Source organism: Rhinolophus ferrumequinum, chromosome 6 (genome assembly GCF_004115265.2).
Source record: "Rhinolophus ferrumequinum isolate MPI-CBG mRhiFer1 chromosome 6, mRhiFer1_v1.p, whole genome shotgun sequence".
NCBI classification, from domain to species: domain Eukaryota; kingdom Metazoa; phylum Chordata; class Mammalia; order Chiroptera; family Rhinolophidae; genus Rhinolophus; species Rhinolophus ferrumequinum.
This window is the reverse complement of record NC_046289.1, coordinates 79,938,236-79,953,557: the sequence shown is the minus strand read 5'-3', so window position 1 is coordinate 79,953,557 and position 15,322 is coordinate 79,938,236. Positions and strand designations below refer to the sequence as shown.

At 30.5% G+C, this 15,322-nt stretch overlaps 1 protein-coding gene across 3 annotated transcripts in view; it reads left to right on the top strand.

Moving 5' to 3' along the window:
• Positions 1-15,322, top strand: part of STRN3 (striatin 3) — an 88,498-nt gene that overhangs the window by 53,625 nt on the left and 19,551 nt on the right. Inside the window, exons 7-9 of one of the 3 annotated variants that reach the window (XM_033107384.1) lie at positions 132-273; positions 5,428-5,538; positions 13,938-14,078. In XM_033107384.1, coding sequence (XP_032963275.1) covers positions 132-273; positions 5,428-5,538; positions 13,938-14,078 — 394 coding nt within the window. The remainder of the gene's footprint in view (positions 1-131; positions 274-5,427; positions 5,539-13,937; positions 14,079-15,322) is intronic. The other 2 variants (XM_033107386.1, XM_033107387.1) reach the window with 2 other exon arrangements.

Below are 15,322 nucleotides of genomic sequence, written 5' to 3'. Positions count from 1 at the left end.
GAAAATTTAAAATTTTGTACCTAAGTGATTTAAAAATGGAAGTGCAAGTGTAAAGACAATAGTATGAAAACATAAAGGACCCCTTTAAGATTTATGATTAAAGTAATTCTTGGCTTATGTTCCATTTACAGATAGGTAATGAAGGTTTAGCTGCTGACCTAACTGATGATCCTGATACTGAAGAAGCACTGAAAGAATTTGATTTTTTAGTGACTGCTGAAGATGGTGAAGGAGCTGGAGAAGCACGGAGTTCAGGGGATGGCACAGAATGGGGTAAGGTGATAAAGAATTATGGGGGTGGGAGAAGTAGCCCTTAAAGATGTATTATTATTAAATATTATATGTGGAAATGTGTGTCTCTGAACGTTGGCAGTGAAACTGAGAGCAAGGGGAAGTGGTATTGAATAATTTTAGGGTATTTTGCATCGATTTATTTAGATTCAGTGACTAAACTTTTGCATATGGCTTGATTTTTGAAATTTTTCTTGATTTCAAGTTGAAACATTTAGTCAGTTTAGAAATTTAATTCCTTTTCTCTTAGCAGATTAAAAATAGGCATATATACAGTTTTTTAACTTCCCATTATTTAATTTGGTAATGAATCTAGGTTTCAAGAAGCATTAACTGTTTTGGTATGCCTGTACGGTATTTATTATCTGACTTATTGCTAGGAAGCAATAAAGCTACTAACCTGAATTGTAGCTCTATATTGAACAAGATTTAGTGAAGGTTATTAACCTTTATTATATATAATATTCATTGTTCAAATGTTAGGGCCTAGCCTTTGGAAGTGATATGTAACGATAATAATAATCCAGCCATAACTAAAAGGGAGAAAAACCCTGTTCAGTTTATACAGGTTTAAAAACCCCATTAGAAAGTAAAATAAAAATGTAAAAATTATTTTAAGATAATAGCCGAAGTCCAGTATGTTATTCCTATTAAATGTTCATTCAATCTTTTAATATCAGCATGTTATCTGGTAGGTAGAATTCAAATTGTGTTTATAGAGTTTTCTTAGAGGTTTCTAAGTGCCTTAGCATATTTCACATAAACACCATCGTTGCTTACCGATAGTTACTGGCAAAAGGCATTATCATTATATTTCTTTCTTTCTTTATTAGTTTCAGGTTTATCACTGGATTTTTAAACACTGCTTTGGTGATGGAAAGAAACACACTTGGTTTTTTAAATGCCTCAATTTTGTATCGAAACTGAATGTTGCTAATAGAGATAAAACCTTATCGGTAATATATTTATTGGCTGTCCTGATATAAATCAAATACTTTAAAGAGCTGAATTTTGTTATCAGCTTTTTCATTTTTTATAATTCTCAAGCATTATTTTCAGACCTTCATGTCTCACCTAACTGGAAAGAGAAGAGGCACATTAATTAAAAATGTGAAAACCACTCCACAATAACTTTCTAGACTCTGAATATACATTTTTGTACTTATTTGAAAATGGCTATACTCTAGAAGTTTATTCTTCTTAAAAATTAGTCTTGCTCAGGGGAAACAATATAAGTATCTAAGTTTTCTTTCAGCTTCTCTGTGCAACCCATTCAATGTTGGAAATACCTTAATTTTTAACAGTAATTTCTAAACTACTATTTATGTTCTTCTGGATTATTTTATAATTATATAAATACATTTAAATTGTATATATATAATTACTTTTCAATTCATGTATGTTATAAGAGGTTTAGAACCCACAACTACATGTAAAGAAGAAAATTAAAAATCACCTATTCTGCTACTATGTAGAGAAAACCATGATTAACATTTATCTATAAATATGTGTATATTTAACAAAGGATTTTGCTGTGTGCTGATTCATTGCCCACATTTTTCACTTAACATATTGTTCTTCTGAAACATCATTTTTTTAATAGCTGCATAATATTCTGTCAGTGTGTTTCTTTCTTTATTGAACCAGGACTTTGCTGATGTACCTTTAGATTATTTTCATTTCAAAAAACGATCAAAGCAGTTTTTGAACATTTGGATACCTAAATTTTGACACATAATCTATTCTTATTTTCGCTTAAAATTGCTGGAAGTTTCTCAGTCAGAACATAAAAAAATTTCAGGAATTTGATTTGCATAAAGTGGTACTATTTCTTTAATAAAAGTACCATATTACATACAACTGATTGGTCTTTCTGTCCGAAGACTTGACTGTAATATCGAAGTTTCAAGAGCGTACCTAATTAGTGAATGATAACTGTCAATTCGTTAACTTACTTTTTACTAAGAGTATTTGAGAGTGATCTGAGTATCTGTGTAAATGGAAGTAACTGACAAAATCTTTTCCTTCTAGAAGAGACTGAAACATCTTTAAAGCATTGTAAGTTCTTAAGGGAAAGGACTCTTGAGAACAAAATGGTTCAAGTAGTTTCTTAAGAAATGAAAACCGTCATAGGATTTGTGCAGTGTTTCCGAATTTATCTTTTCTACTCAGCAGGTGTTATATTCAGTTTTTCCAAAGCAAAGAAGATGGACATACAAACACTCCTTTATATTTAATTCATTTACTTGAAATTTGAATTTACTTATAAATGGGAAGGTAGTAGTTTTCAGATTTAAGTTATTGGGTAAAGGACACAGATGTTTTTAAAATAAATAGTCTGTTCTAATGAAACATATCTCATACCTACCCCCTTTGAATAATCTATGTTATTTTTTATTTTGTATATTATCAATCTGTTTAGATACTTCTAATTTTGAATCCTTTTATCCTGTGAAACTACTGCTTTTTAGAAAGCTTTTAAATCCTGTTTTTCTTCCGTCATCTATGTTAGGTAGCCTGAGTTTAATTTTAGTAGTTTTTAGTTCTCACAATAAAAAATATTAGTGGGCACTTCTAACTTGCTATTTCTCTCATGAAGACTAGACATTTTAAGGACGTTTAGTCATTTTCTGATAAACACTATTAAACTGTGCTCTGTGGAAATTTATAGGGCTACAAAATACAATTAATACCTGAATATTTGTATTTGAATATAATGGGTAAAGTACTGAATATTTGCATAAAGTAAAGTTAGTTAAAAATTTATGCTACATTAAGTAGATTTGTATAATTCCTCTGCTTTAGTAGTTAGAATTACCATAATAAAATTTTATGTTTTTGTGGTTTTGAGTAAAGGGTCAATTTTTTTGTGAATACGTATTTGTGTTTCATTTAAACAAAAAAGTTGCCGTAACTGATTCAACCTCATTTCTTGGTATTTTTTTCCCTGTAGATTTTTTAAAAAACAGAATTAATATGTAGAAGATTATGCTGGCTCTTCCCTTTTGCTCTTAACTATTTCTTATAAGCACTATCAAACCAGCTGTTGCTTACCAGGCAAGTTTCAGGATGTTGTTTGTGCACATAGCAACCTGTTCTTTGCACTGCCTAAGTTTACCTTTGTTTTCTAGACTTGAGGTTATCTTGCAAGTGATATTTGTTTTTTTCCTTAAGCTTATCCTTTTTTATCCCTGTGCTTTTTCACTCTCCACTACCCTTTGCTACTTTACTTTAGAGCTAGTCACAGCTTTATTTTTTTCTACAAAGGTCTTTTAAAAACTGTTTGGCTATCTTATTACATTTTTCTGTCCTATCTGATTTCCTGTATAAAGTTTGCACCACTTAGGTTTTCTTTTGTTGTTTCTATGAGTTTTAAAAAGTATTTGCTAAAAATGTGTCAAATTGTCTTGCTTTAAATAGTCACTTTGAAAAATAAGAATTGTTTGTCTTATTCATATGTGCAAATGAGTGCAAATGATTAAGACTTTACATTTTTTCTTGGACTATTCAGTAAGTTGATGATTCCTGATACAGCATAGTTTTTAGGAAATCTCATGACTAGAGTACCTGAAAAGTGAATTTTCTCTTTAAATCAGTATTACAACTGTATTACAAACAGTATTACAATTTGCAGATATGACAAATGATCTTACATACAAATTTCAGTCTTGAACAATCTAGTTTCAAGTAATTCAAGTTAGCAAATTAATTTAAACTTTGGATTTAGCTTTTTATATACTGACTACCTGAGATCATAGATGTATTCATAAGGGAGATAGTGATAACAAGTGCAGTAGAAAAGACTCCGGGACAGTACAGTAAATAATTGAATTTCTGTGTGCCATCCAAAGATGCGAATTTCTTAAGTTTACTACGTGTAGCAGTCTATAAGGAAAAAAAGGCCTTTTTATGTCCATTGTATAGATTTAAGTCAGTGAGGTCTAGGGAGTTTGTAAGACGTGTGAATCAGAATATAATGAGTTATCAAAAATTTAACAAGTATGCTTTCCCTAAAATCTCACGACTCTGTCAGTCTTGTTGATTGACTTAGCCTGTGTATTTTGGTGTAATTTTCATTTCATAACAGTGTTATGTAAACTCTTAGTAATTAAGTTATTCTGTAACAGAATGTTAAACTTCCTAATAACATGGCTCTTTTAAAACTAATTAGAGGAAAGAAAAACTCTTAATACTTAAAATAATTCTAATAGACTTATTTTTATACTGCTTTTTAATACTGTTTTTCCTTTAGTTTACTATAGAGTAAATTTTTCCCAGGCACAAGTATTTACTTAAATACAAATTTGTTATAGTCAGCTAAAAACTGGGTGTCATTTTAGCAGATGCACGGCAATGTATATTTTCACTTCTCCATGCTTGTCGCTGCTTTCATCTTACCTAAAAAAAAAACCAACTTTGAAAAAAATTCTTCAGTGGAATTTGAGGGTTTTTTGTTTGATTTTGCTAATCTTAGTTGTAGACAATGGAAGAAGGTAATGAGATGTTGAGCCATTTGGTTTGGGTGGGGTAGAGGTGGCGGTTCTCTGAATGCCTTGTACAGATTATTTGAGACTGTATTTTGGAACTATATGTATGTATTTATTGGACTAGAATTAGAATGCCTCTCCATTAGTATAATTAATCCTGTGCATGCAGAATCAGTGTGACAGAAGGTGCATGAATATTTTCATCAATAAAACGGCACTGACCTTTCCAGCTTGCACTTTTGAGTACTTCGCATGTAATTCATTCATTTGCTTTTATGATGCTGGCTGAATAATTTTATTAACGTTTTAATAAAGATGCAGTGATCTATTTTTTATAACATTAGATTTCTAAGGTCAGTCCATTGAAAGAATATCAGTTATAGAAAGACTAATAACCTTCAAATTTGTGATTCATAGAAATGAAGCACCATTTAACTGTTAGTATTAAATGTTTAGAAATTTATGAGATCTCAGGGCATTCAGAATTTGAGTTGTGAATACCAAAACTGAGACTGCACCTTTAAAGTATTTTGAGTATATGCTGTTAGTACATTTTTATTATGATTATGTAAAGCTATAACCATTTACTGCCAACAGCTTGCATTGCCAACTGCTGATACTTTTTCTTTTAATAATATGCTGCATGTAGATAAAGATGACCTCTCCCCAACTACTGAGGTTTGGGATGTAGACCAGGGACTAATAAGTAAACTGAAGGAACAGTACAAGAAGGAACGAAAGGGGAAGAAAGGGGTGAAGAGTAAGTGCAGATTCTATTATAATTTTTGTATACCAATCTTTGAGAAAAAAATTCTTCAATTCTGTTTTTTTGTGTATTTTTTTTTGTTTCATAAAGGGGCAACTAACTTTAAACTTTGTCTGTTGTATAATTGAAATTTATTTGAATATGATTTAGGATGTGTTAATTGATCAAATTGAAAATCATTTTAAATCTGTGGCTAAGGATGAAGGAAAGATTTCAAGGGTTTTTTGTTTTTTGTAAGCTTTAAAAAGTTTACCAAATTGTAAGAAATACTGGCCTTGGAATTAAAATTAATAGAGATTTGTTTAAAATGGAGAGTATAAATTTCCTTATTTTTGATACATAGGGTATTATAGTTATAACCAGTTCATGCATAGCCAGGTTACATTTCTTGGTTAGGGAATCCTGAAGTACAGTGAATAGGGAAGCCCTTTTCATAAGTTTTGCTTTCTGGCCTAGCCCAACCACAAACAACAGCAAAAAAATCTCTCCTGGGTAGGTTTTTTTTTTGTTTGTTTGTTTTTTTTTTTGGCTATTCTGGTAAATGAAGGCCAGAGGAGAGGGTAGTGATGGCAGTAGATTTTGTTTGCTCAATAGCTGAGTGTCTTTTGGTGCCTTGATGTATTTTTCACGATGTTGTATCCTGACTGATGTACTGTAAAAGTATAAACTTAGCTATAGCACCTCTCAAGGAAGTAATTTATTTTCATTTTGTGAATCAAACTTAAAAACAGCACATGAAAAATATCTTCAGACCTGTGACTATTAAATGGAGAAACTTATTTATGGGAAACTTTATTTTGAACTGACCATTCGTTCTTACTAGTCTAACTTTTTTGACTGTCAAGGAGATACAGGAAGAAACTATATAGACATCTTTCATATTCCTTTCTCTGGTGACAAATAAATTAGTTTATAAAATGGCAGGTGTAATGGAAAAGAGTGTAAGTTTCCTTAAGTAAGGCTTTTTTATTTTTGAATGGTTTAATTTATTGTGGAGGCTAGTAAATGGAGTTTTGGGGATTTATTATATCTTGTTAGGCAATTTTCTTTTATAACGTTATGCTAATTTGTTATTGTATGTGAATAAGAAAGACAAGCTATTCTCTAAGAATTTTCAGACTATGATGAACTGCTTATATTGTATTTTAAAACCTTTAGTGCTGGGTAGAGGCTGTATTCAACTATAACATCACTTACCTCTATAATTCATGTATGTTGATCATAAAAGTACTTTTGCATGATTAACTATTTTAATATAGATACAATGGCATTAGAATTTTCGGGTTTAAGTCTTTTTCTAAAGAAATGAAGTAGTTTATTTTAATATTACATTACTTATTTTATGTATTATATTATTCATAAACTGACTTACCTGCTGAAGGTTTCTTTAGAAAAAAAATGTCAAATGTTGCTTTTAATTTAAAATACCCCATTTTTTTTCCTGATAGAATATTAGATCTATACATTTTTGAGGTTTAGAAATAGCATATAACTCAACTTAAGGTCCTTTTTAGTTGTAGGTTTTAAAGTTTTCTAAAAGTTTTTATTTAAAAAACATGTCTGTTTAAGAAATATTAGAAACAGATGAACTAAACTAACGTTTAAAATTCCCATAAAACTTTAATTTTCCTTAATAGGCTAATAGTGCACAAAATTTTATTATTTGCCTACTTAACAGCTTATAGAAAACATAATTTTTTGTCAAATATTCCTCTGTATAATGTTTTCTTTCTTTCTTTTTTTTTTTTTAAACAAGCTACCCTGTTATCCAACGGAATATTAGAGAACCTAATATGTGAAATGGGTGAAAGGGAACTGCTGTGATTAAATCAGGAACTGGGGGACCTCAGAACCATGCCTTGAGGCTTTCATGTCTCAGTACTATTTTATTATCCAGATGTATACTGTGTTTTCAGCCAGCCCCTTTAATTTTGATTCTGTATCTTTTTTTTCTCCAAAAAATGAACTAACTTTGCTTATATAACCATAAAAATAATACACGCTTCTTTTTCCGACAATATGCAAAGTATATAGAAACAAAAACAAAGTCAAAATCACCTGCAGTTCTGCCACTTAGAGGTTAATATTTGGCATGGCATATATATTTCCAACCTTTTCTAAGTGTGTTTGTACATAAACCTTTTAAATTTTTTCAACAAGAATATCACTATATTATTTTAAACTAATTTTTTCTTACTTATTTTATAGCCATCTAAATAAAATATGATTTTAGTGGTTACATTGTATTGCATTTTGTGGATTAATGTAGCCTCCATTAGTTAAACCTTTAGAATGTGTTGCATACTTAATGTTTTTGTAAACGTCACTGTCTTTAAGGTTACCGATGTATGTAGATAGAAAGATGAGGTTTCCAGCAGTGTCTTAGGATTGAGTAATTAGGAGATAATAAATTGTTTCTTTTTACACTTCCTTTGTGAATTTGCATAAATAAAAACTTTTTAATATTAAATACAGAGTTCAGTAAGAAAATTTTGGCCTTGAATCCCTGCCATACAGATAAAACTTAGGGAATTAAAACAATTTTTTTAATTGACAAATTATAAACCTCGAATGGTCTCATCCACATAGATCATCATGGTAATAACTAATATGTAATTTACATTAAAGGATATCTTATAAATTTTCTTAGCCTTCTCTTTTGATATTTTTCCCCCCTTGCTACACATATGAATGAATCATACCTACTGGATCATAGCACTAAGTTTCTAAAGATTTTTTTTTTCCAGCTTCTTACAGGGAAGAAAATTATTTGCTAACTTTACCATATAGAATCAACAGATGTAATTCAATCTAAATACCTTTTTTTAAATGAAAAAAAGCGACAAGAATGTCAACTTTTTAACTTGGTTAAGACTCAACCATGATTTCACTCTTAAATGGAAAGCTTTCTAAAATCAAAGAGTTAAGAAGCTAACATTTATCTGTCTTCTGACTTGTTCACTCCACCCTTCGTTTTTCCTACCCAAGGCAAAAGAAAATAACTTAAAAATGTGACAACCTTGCCTTGGATTATAAATACAATTCAGTATTAATTTCTTGCTAAGTGAGGTATACTTAAGAGCTGTACTTTATCTATTAATACTTTTAACAGTCAAGACCATGGAACTAAAGAGACTTGATGCAGTGATTTTAATCACAGCTTTCAAAAGGGTTAAGCTTCCTTTTCCTTTTAACTTTTTATTTTGACATAGTTTCAGACTTAAGGAAAAGTTGCAGGAATAGTACAAGGAATGTACTTTTCACCCAGGTTCCCCAAATGTTAACATTTTACCATATTTGTTTTATCCTTTTCTCTCTGTAAATATATACATTTATTATTTCAAACAATTCAGAGAACTGAGTAAGTTGTAGACATTTTGCTACTTAAATACTTTGGAGAATGTTACCGGACCACAAAGACATTCTCTTACGTGACCACAGTACAACAGTGAAAACTAGGAAATTAATAGTGATACAATACTGTTACTTAGCCTACTCAGTTTTCTTACATTTTTTAAATAATTTCTAAGTTTTCTGTAATTGGGGAAGAGAATGAGGGGCAAGTTCTAATTTTTTGTTAAAATCTTCGTACGGTAGGATTTTTCTAGTTTTCTATGGTCTCTTTTTTTCTTTATTTTACATCTTATAAAAACATATATATCAAAATCAATAACAATTTAAAACCATACAGTGTGTAACATTTGAAGTAAGCATGAAGCATCTGAACTCTGGAATCTTTATTTAGCATATGAGGAAGGAGTTAAAATTCTTTGTCTTTTTCAAATTGGGGAAGCTTAAATTATGGATTGTAGTATTTTCTTTTGACAGATGTTCTAATTCTCATGGCTTATTGTTACTTCTGTGCTATTTTATACCATAAAATTAAGGTTTATTAAGAGGATTAAATTATTTCATTTACTTTCTTCAAAATATTTAGAGGCTTTCCCATTTCAAAGATTCACATTCTGAGAATATGTATGTGTACAATTCTGGTTCCTAGTGATGGACTTATTTTAGTTTTCCTAATTATTCTGATTTATCCTGACTTTCCTGTATTTTCTATATGTAGAACATGATTTATCTGTTATTCCGCTTCTTTCTTTTACTGGTGTCATAGAATTGATACACATCTTCTGACTTACCAATCAGTATATTTGAGAGGGAAAGTCTTAACTTTTACAATATTTCTTTTAAAGTAAATTGTGAGTATCCCTGGGTCATTTTCTAGTTTTCTTTCTTTTAGGTTTCATATTAGTATTTCTCATTTGCTATTCCAGATCCGAGATTTCAGAATGTCACTGGAAAATGGAATATTTTTTAAAGTGTGACGTTAGTCCAAATATCTGTATATTAGGCATTTTAATACACTAAAGGAGAAATTATTCTTTTTAGGAATAATTAGGTAGCAGTTACCTTCAGTGGGCTTTACAAAACACTTTGGCACACTATAAAATATCTGTGATGATTAATGTGCTTCTATTTAAGAGAGAATATAAATTCAAAGAGCCCGTAAGCAGTTTAATATTGTCTCTCCTGCATCAAATAAAAGAAAAAACACAGTTGTTTCATAATAAAGGAATATTACTTTTATCTAAGAGATGCAGTTGTTTTATATTTCTGGCTTAATATACTTTTAAAACAGACCATTGAGTTCTTTAACTGATTTTGTTGTTGTTGTTGTTCTCCCTGAAGAAAATAATTTAGGCATTTTGATGACAGAAAGTATCAGATCTATGTGCTTTCAATCAGTATGCTTTTTTAATTTTTTTAAATTTTTATTGGGAAACAGTGTGTTTCTCCAGGGCCCATCAACTCCAAGTTGTCCTTCAATCTAGTTGTGGAGGGTGCAGCTCAGCTCCAAGTCCAGTCGCCGTTTTCAATCTTTAGTTGCAGGGGACACAGCCCACCATCCCATGTGGGAATTGAACTGGCAACCTTGTTGAGAGCTCGCGCTCTAACAACTGAGCCATCAGGCTGCCTCTCAATGTGTTTTTTTAAACTGCAGAATCACTTTGCAGCTAAATTAGTTGTTTTTCCTTAATATTGTATCATTTTTAAAAAGATGACAGTTGTGTGAAAGCTTTATTTTAATTGGAATGGTAGTTAGAAAAATAGAACGGATCTAAGAAGCATAACTAAATCCTTAATTCTAAAACAAACTTATCTTTTCCAGATTGCCTGCCAACACTTGGTTTCACTTCAGAATATATGATTAACAAAGGGAAGGAACATTTGAGAAAGAGAAAACATTAGATTTGTTTAAAAAATCCTGTTTTACTTAGAATAAGAGAGTATATAGAAAGATAAATTCAATATGTCATAAGTTGTCTGTAAGCTTGGATGTATAAAACCCCTAACAACAGTTATCAGTCCATAGTAAATTGGTTTATACATGGTGTAGTTAGTATTTTTTGTTGTTGTCCTGTAATCTTTAGATTGTGCATTTGTATAGATCTGGTGGTCATGGTTAAGAGGTTGAATAGGTTGTTTTATAATTCATAATGGTAAAAAATGTTTTTCTTGCTATAAAAATTAGAAAAAGTATTCTATGGATTTTAGCAATAACTGAGAATCAGTTTTTAATTAATGTTTCATGAGTCTTCAGTAATGCTTTTGAGTATTGTTATAATACTTTGTTATTGATATTATATATTATTCTATTACACTAATACCATTAACAATTTTCTCATTGCTATCCACACTTTAGATGTTTTATTTGAAATTGCTTTTTCTTACATTTATTTAGGATATTGGATAGAATTAGAAAGAAATTGAAGACGCATTAAATTTACAGTTGAAAGATGCTTTACAAAGTAGATGCTAGATAAGACTGTTAACCCTGTTTCCCCAAAAATAAGATGTAGCCGGACCATCATCAGCTCTAATGCGTCTTTTGGAGCAAAAATTAATGTAAGACCCGATATTATATTATATTATTATATTATACTGGGTCTTATAGTAAAATAAGACTGGGTCCTATATTAATTTTTGCTCCAAAAGATGCATTAGAGCTGATTGTCTGGCTAGGTCTTATTTTTGGAGAAACATGGTACATATATGGTTATGAAATCTGCTTTAATTCTTAAGCAGTTTTTGAGAAACTAGAATTAAAGCAGAGACTTTACATCTTTTCCTAAGCTTGTCACTATGTTAAATAGAGACTAATGCAAAAAAAAAAAAGTAATAATTATGTAATTTAGGATCCTCACTTTGAACAGTAACTTTCATGTTGTCTCTGACTTTTCTTTCCTTCCATATGTCCCAATCTGTGTGTCAGGAAGAGCATGACTTCACGTTATCTATAATGACAAACTAGTACTTTATTGTATTTGATTTTAGCTACCATATGATGAAATTATTTATAAGATAATATCTAATAAAGTCAATTTTAGGGTACACACAACTATAATAATAATGAGCAGGGAAAGATCAATAAAGGCTTCACAGTAGATAGAACTGGTTTGGAGGATTAGGTAGAATTGTGATAGGCTGAGGTGCACATTAGAGGATAGGAGCGTGTGCACGCGTGCAGTCTCACTTTTGTGAGGAATAGGTGAGGACAGACAGGACACAATATAGTAGAAATAACCTTAGTGAATGTTGATACTTACTATAGGGAAACTGCTTTGACTGGAAAATTAGATTTATATTGTGGATCATTAAAAGATGAGATCGGATGGAAAAATAGAATCAGATCATGAAGCACCTGTAAGGTTAAGTACAAGATTTTAGTTAACCTTAATCTAAAGAGTGTTGAAGTGTCACTGTGTTTTCTGAGTAAGGGTGATACAATAAATGTGATACTCAAATTTGATTGGAGCTGGGAGATAGGAAAACCAATTAGGAATCTATTGCAGTAATTCATAAGAATGAAATCTTTGATTAGAATGAAGTCAGCAGAGACAAAGAGGTTAACCTGAAGATTGCTTGACAGGAGGATTCTTTTTAAAAACAGCCCCTACCCCTATTTTGTAAGTTGAAGAAGAATTATTGAGATGTAGTTACAGAATTTTAAGAACAGAAACCAAATCAATGGTGGTGATACTCATAAGTGGGAAAATTATAAAGGTGAGCTATTTTGTGAGAAAGGATAACATTTATTTTCTTTCATGTTGAATTTAATTGATGGTTAGACATCCAGTTGACAGTTTTTCATTTATTAAGAGAATTTGTTGACAGTCACTTCATTGTCGGGGAAAATCCTCAAATTATACCAAGTTTCTCCATTATAATTATTTTAGAAAATTCAGACTACTTGACATATTGTATGTCAAGTACAGAAGTAGAGTTGCTTAAGCATAAGCTCTTCTAAGAAGTCAGGGATTACTGTAAAATAGAGCTTATTAATAAGTGTATAAGATTCTACCTATTTTCATTGTCTTACCATCTCACTATCTGTCATTTTATTAAGGACACATAGATGAATGATGGTTCCTATATAGTTACTAATATTCTAATAGCTATAGTGAAATTTAATAATTGCATAGTCATTAATGTTGACATTAGTAAATATAAGGTCATAATGTATAACCTTAGATTTGCCTATTTTAATTTTTATTTTATATTGACTAAAAAGCATTTTCCTTTGTCTTTGCAAATTATTTTTCTAACATTCTTAAAACTATTTTCTTTCAAAATACGTAAGAGATGCTTCTCCTGTCATTTCTGAAGTTCAGAGTTAGAGATCCCGCTGTACTGCAGGTGCTTTTGAGTTTTTCTATTTTGGCCTCAATTATCCAGGCAATAGCTGAAAATTTCCCATAAATTTATGGCCTGTGACAGTGTTGACTTTCCATACTAGATGAGAAAATCAGAGAGCTTATGGGTAAATCAGGTTTTTCATATTTGGGAAAAGTGAAAAAATATTTAGAGGAAAATTTGGGTTGGTTTGTTAATAACAGATTTGTGCGAATGTGGCAGGAAAATATCCACATAAACACCAGGGAAAGTTAATTGTTTGTTGCACCCTCATAAAAATCATTTGTACTTATTTCTTTAACTTTTCAAAATAGTGAATGAATTAAGTTGGAAAAACTCATGCTTTATTTTTTACACTGTTAAATATTAACCTTAAACACCAAAATTTCCTCTGTTTACCTTTTGTGTCTGTTAGTTTACAGAACTTTGGTTGAATGACAGAAGACTCAATTTTATGTGTGTGTGTATATATATATATATATTCACAGAAAGAGTGAATATCTTAAATATTTAAATCACTTTAATATTTTGGGGGGTGTGGGTGTGTGGAAAATTGAAGACATCTTTAATTGTCTGAGATTTTTGTAACTGGAACTTCTTAAAAATCCTGTTTGTTAGTAAATTGGTTTTAAAGGCTACGAGCAAGTCAAGCGGTAGCCATTAAATGAACCTCTGCTGCTGACATTAATTTACAGGGGTCAACAGGACAAAACTCTACGACATGATAGCTGATCTGGGAGATGATGAGCTGCCCCACATCCCTTCAGGAATCATTAATCAGTCTAGGTCAGCCTCTACTAGAATGACTGATCATGAAGGTGCAAGAGCAGAGGAAGGTACAAAATTTAGCTACCGTGTTTATTTACATTGCAGAAGACGTTAATTCCAGATCACATATCCTTAATATTGTAAATTTGCTGCTGTTTTAGAATGCTGAAGATCATCTTACATGATCTTCAGAGAAGGTGTTGGGCAAGCTCTTTGTAATTGTCTTAAGGATTTTGAAATTTTTGGCTTCTATGTCTCTATGTTTTGTTTTTGTTTTTAATGTTACGTGGAGTTGTTTCTATTATAGGGGTCAGTTTAGAGTGTCTGTCAGAAATCTAACTTTAGCTTATAGATCTAGTAGCAGGAAAATAGTTTTTAAAAAGACTTTAAAATAAGTCCATAATAGAAAAGAAGTATTTAGTAATTTTGCTTAAATTTGAACAACTAGTAACAGCTACCACATATTAGACAAATAAGTGCCAGGCATTGTACTTGGAAATTTACATATATATTATTTCTAAAATTATATGTTAAACAGTGCCTGCTTTAATCAATGTAGAATAAGGCAGCATCATTGTTCTTTAACTTGGTACCAAGTATATACTACTTGGTAATGAATTTTCTAAAATTTGCCTAAACTAGAAATGTGTAGGAAATGAAGTACTACTTAGACATTATTTCCAAAATTGATGTTAGCTGAAGATATGTAGATATACTTGAGTAATTTATAATTCTAGGTCCAGATAATTACAATTCTAAATAATAAGACTGAATTCTTACCAAAGGTTTATTATGATATGTCAGGTATATGTATAAGGTTTATTCATTATCTAATAATTTAGCATATTGATTGAATTTCATTGATGTTTCTATTTTTGATATGTAATGGAATTTGTTTGATGCCCCAATCAAAAATTTTTAAATGCATCTCATTCTCTTTATGAGTTCTCTAATAGCACATTTTTCATACACTTAAAGTTAAATAATTTTGCCTTTTTTTCTTTTACAGTCATCTCTGCATGCATTTACCACTCAATCATAATCTGTAAGAAAATTTGAGGAAGAATAGGTAAAATTAACTAAAATAATAAACCCAAAACATATTAAAGCATGAAAAGCAACAGGAAAAGTAAAATAGTCTTAATTTTTCTAGATCTCATTTCTATTATTGATCTATTTTCCTGTTTTACTTCAGGAAGTATTTTCTAAAATACACGTACCAACTCCATTATTTTTTATTTTATGCATTTTAGTGGTAGTTTAGCTTCTTTAGCTTTTGATCTATTTCACCAAATAATGCAGAGGAAAACTT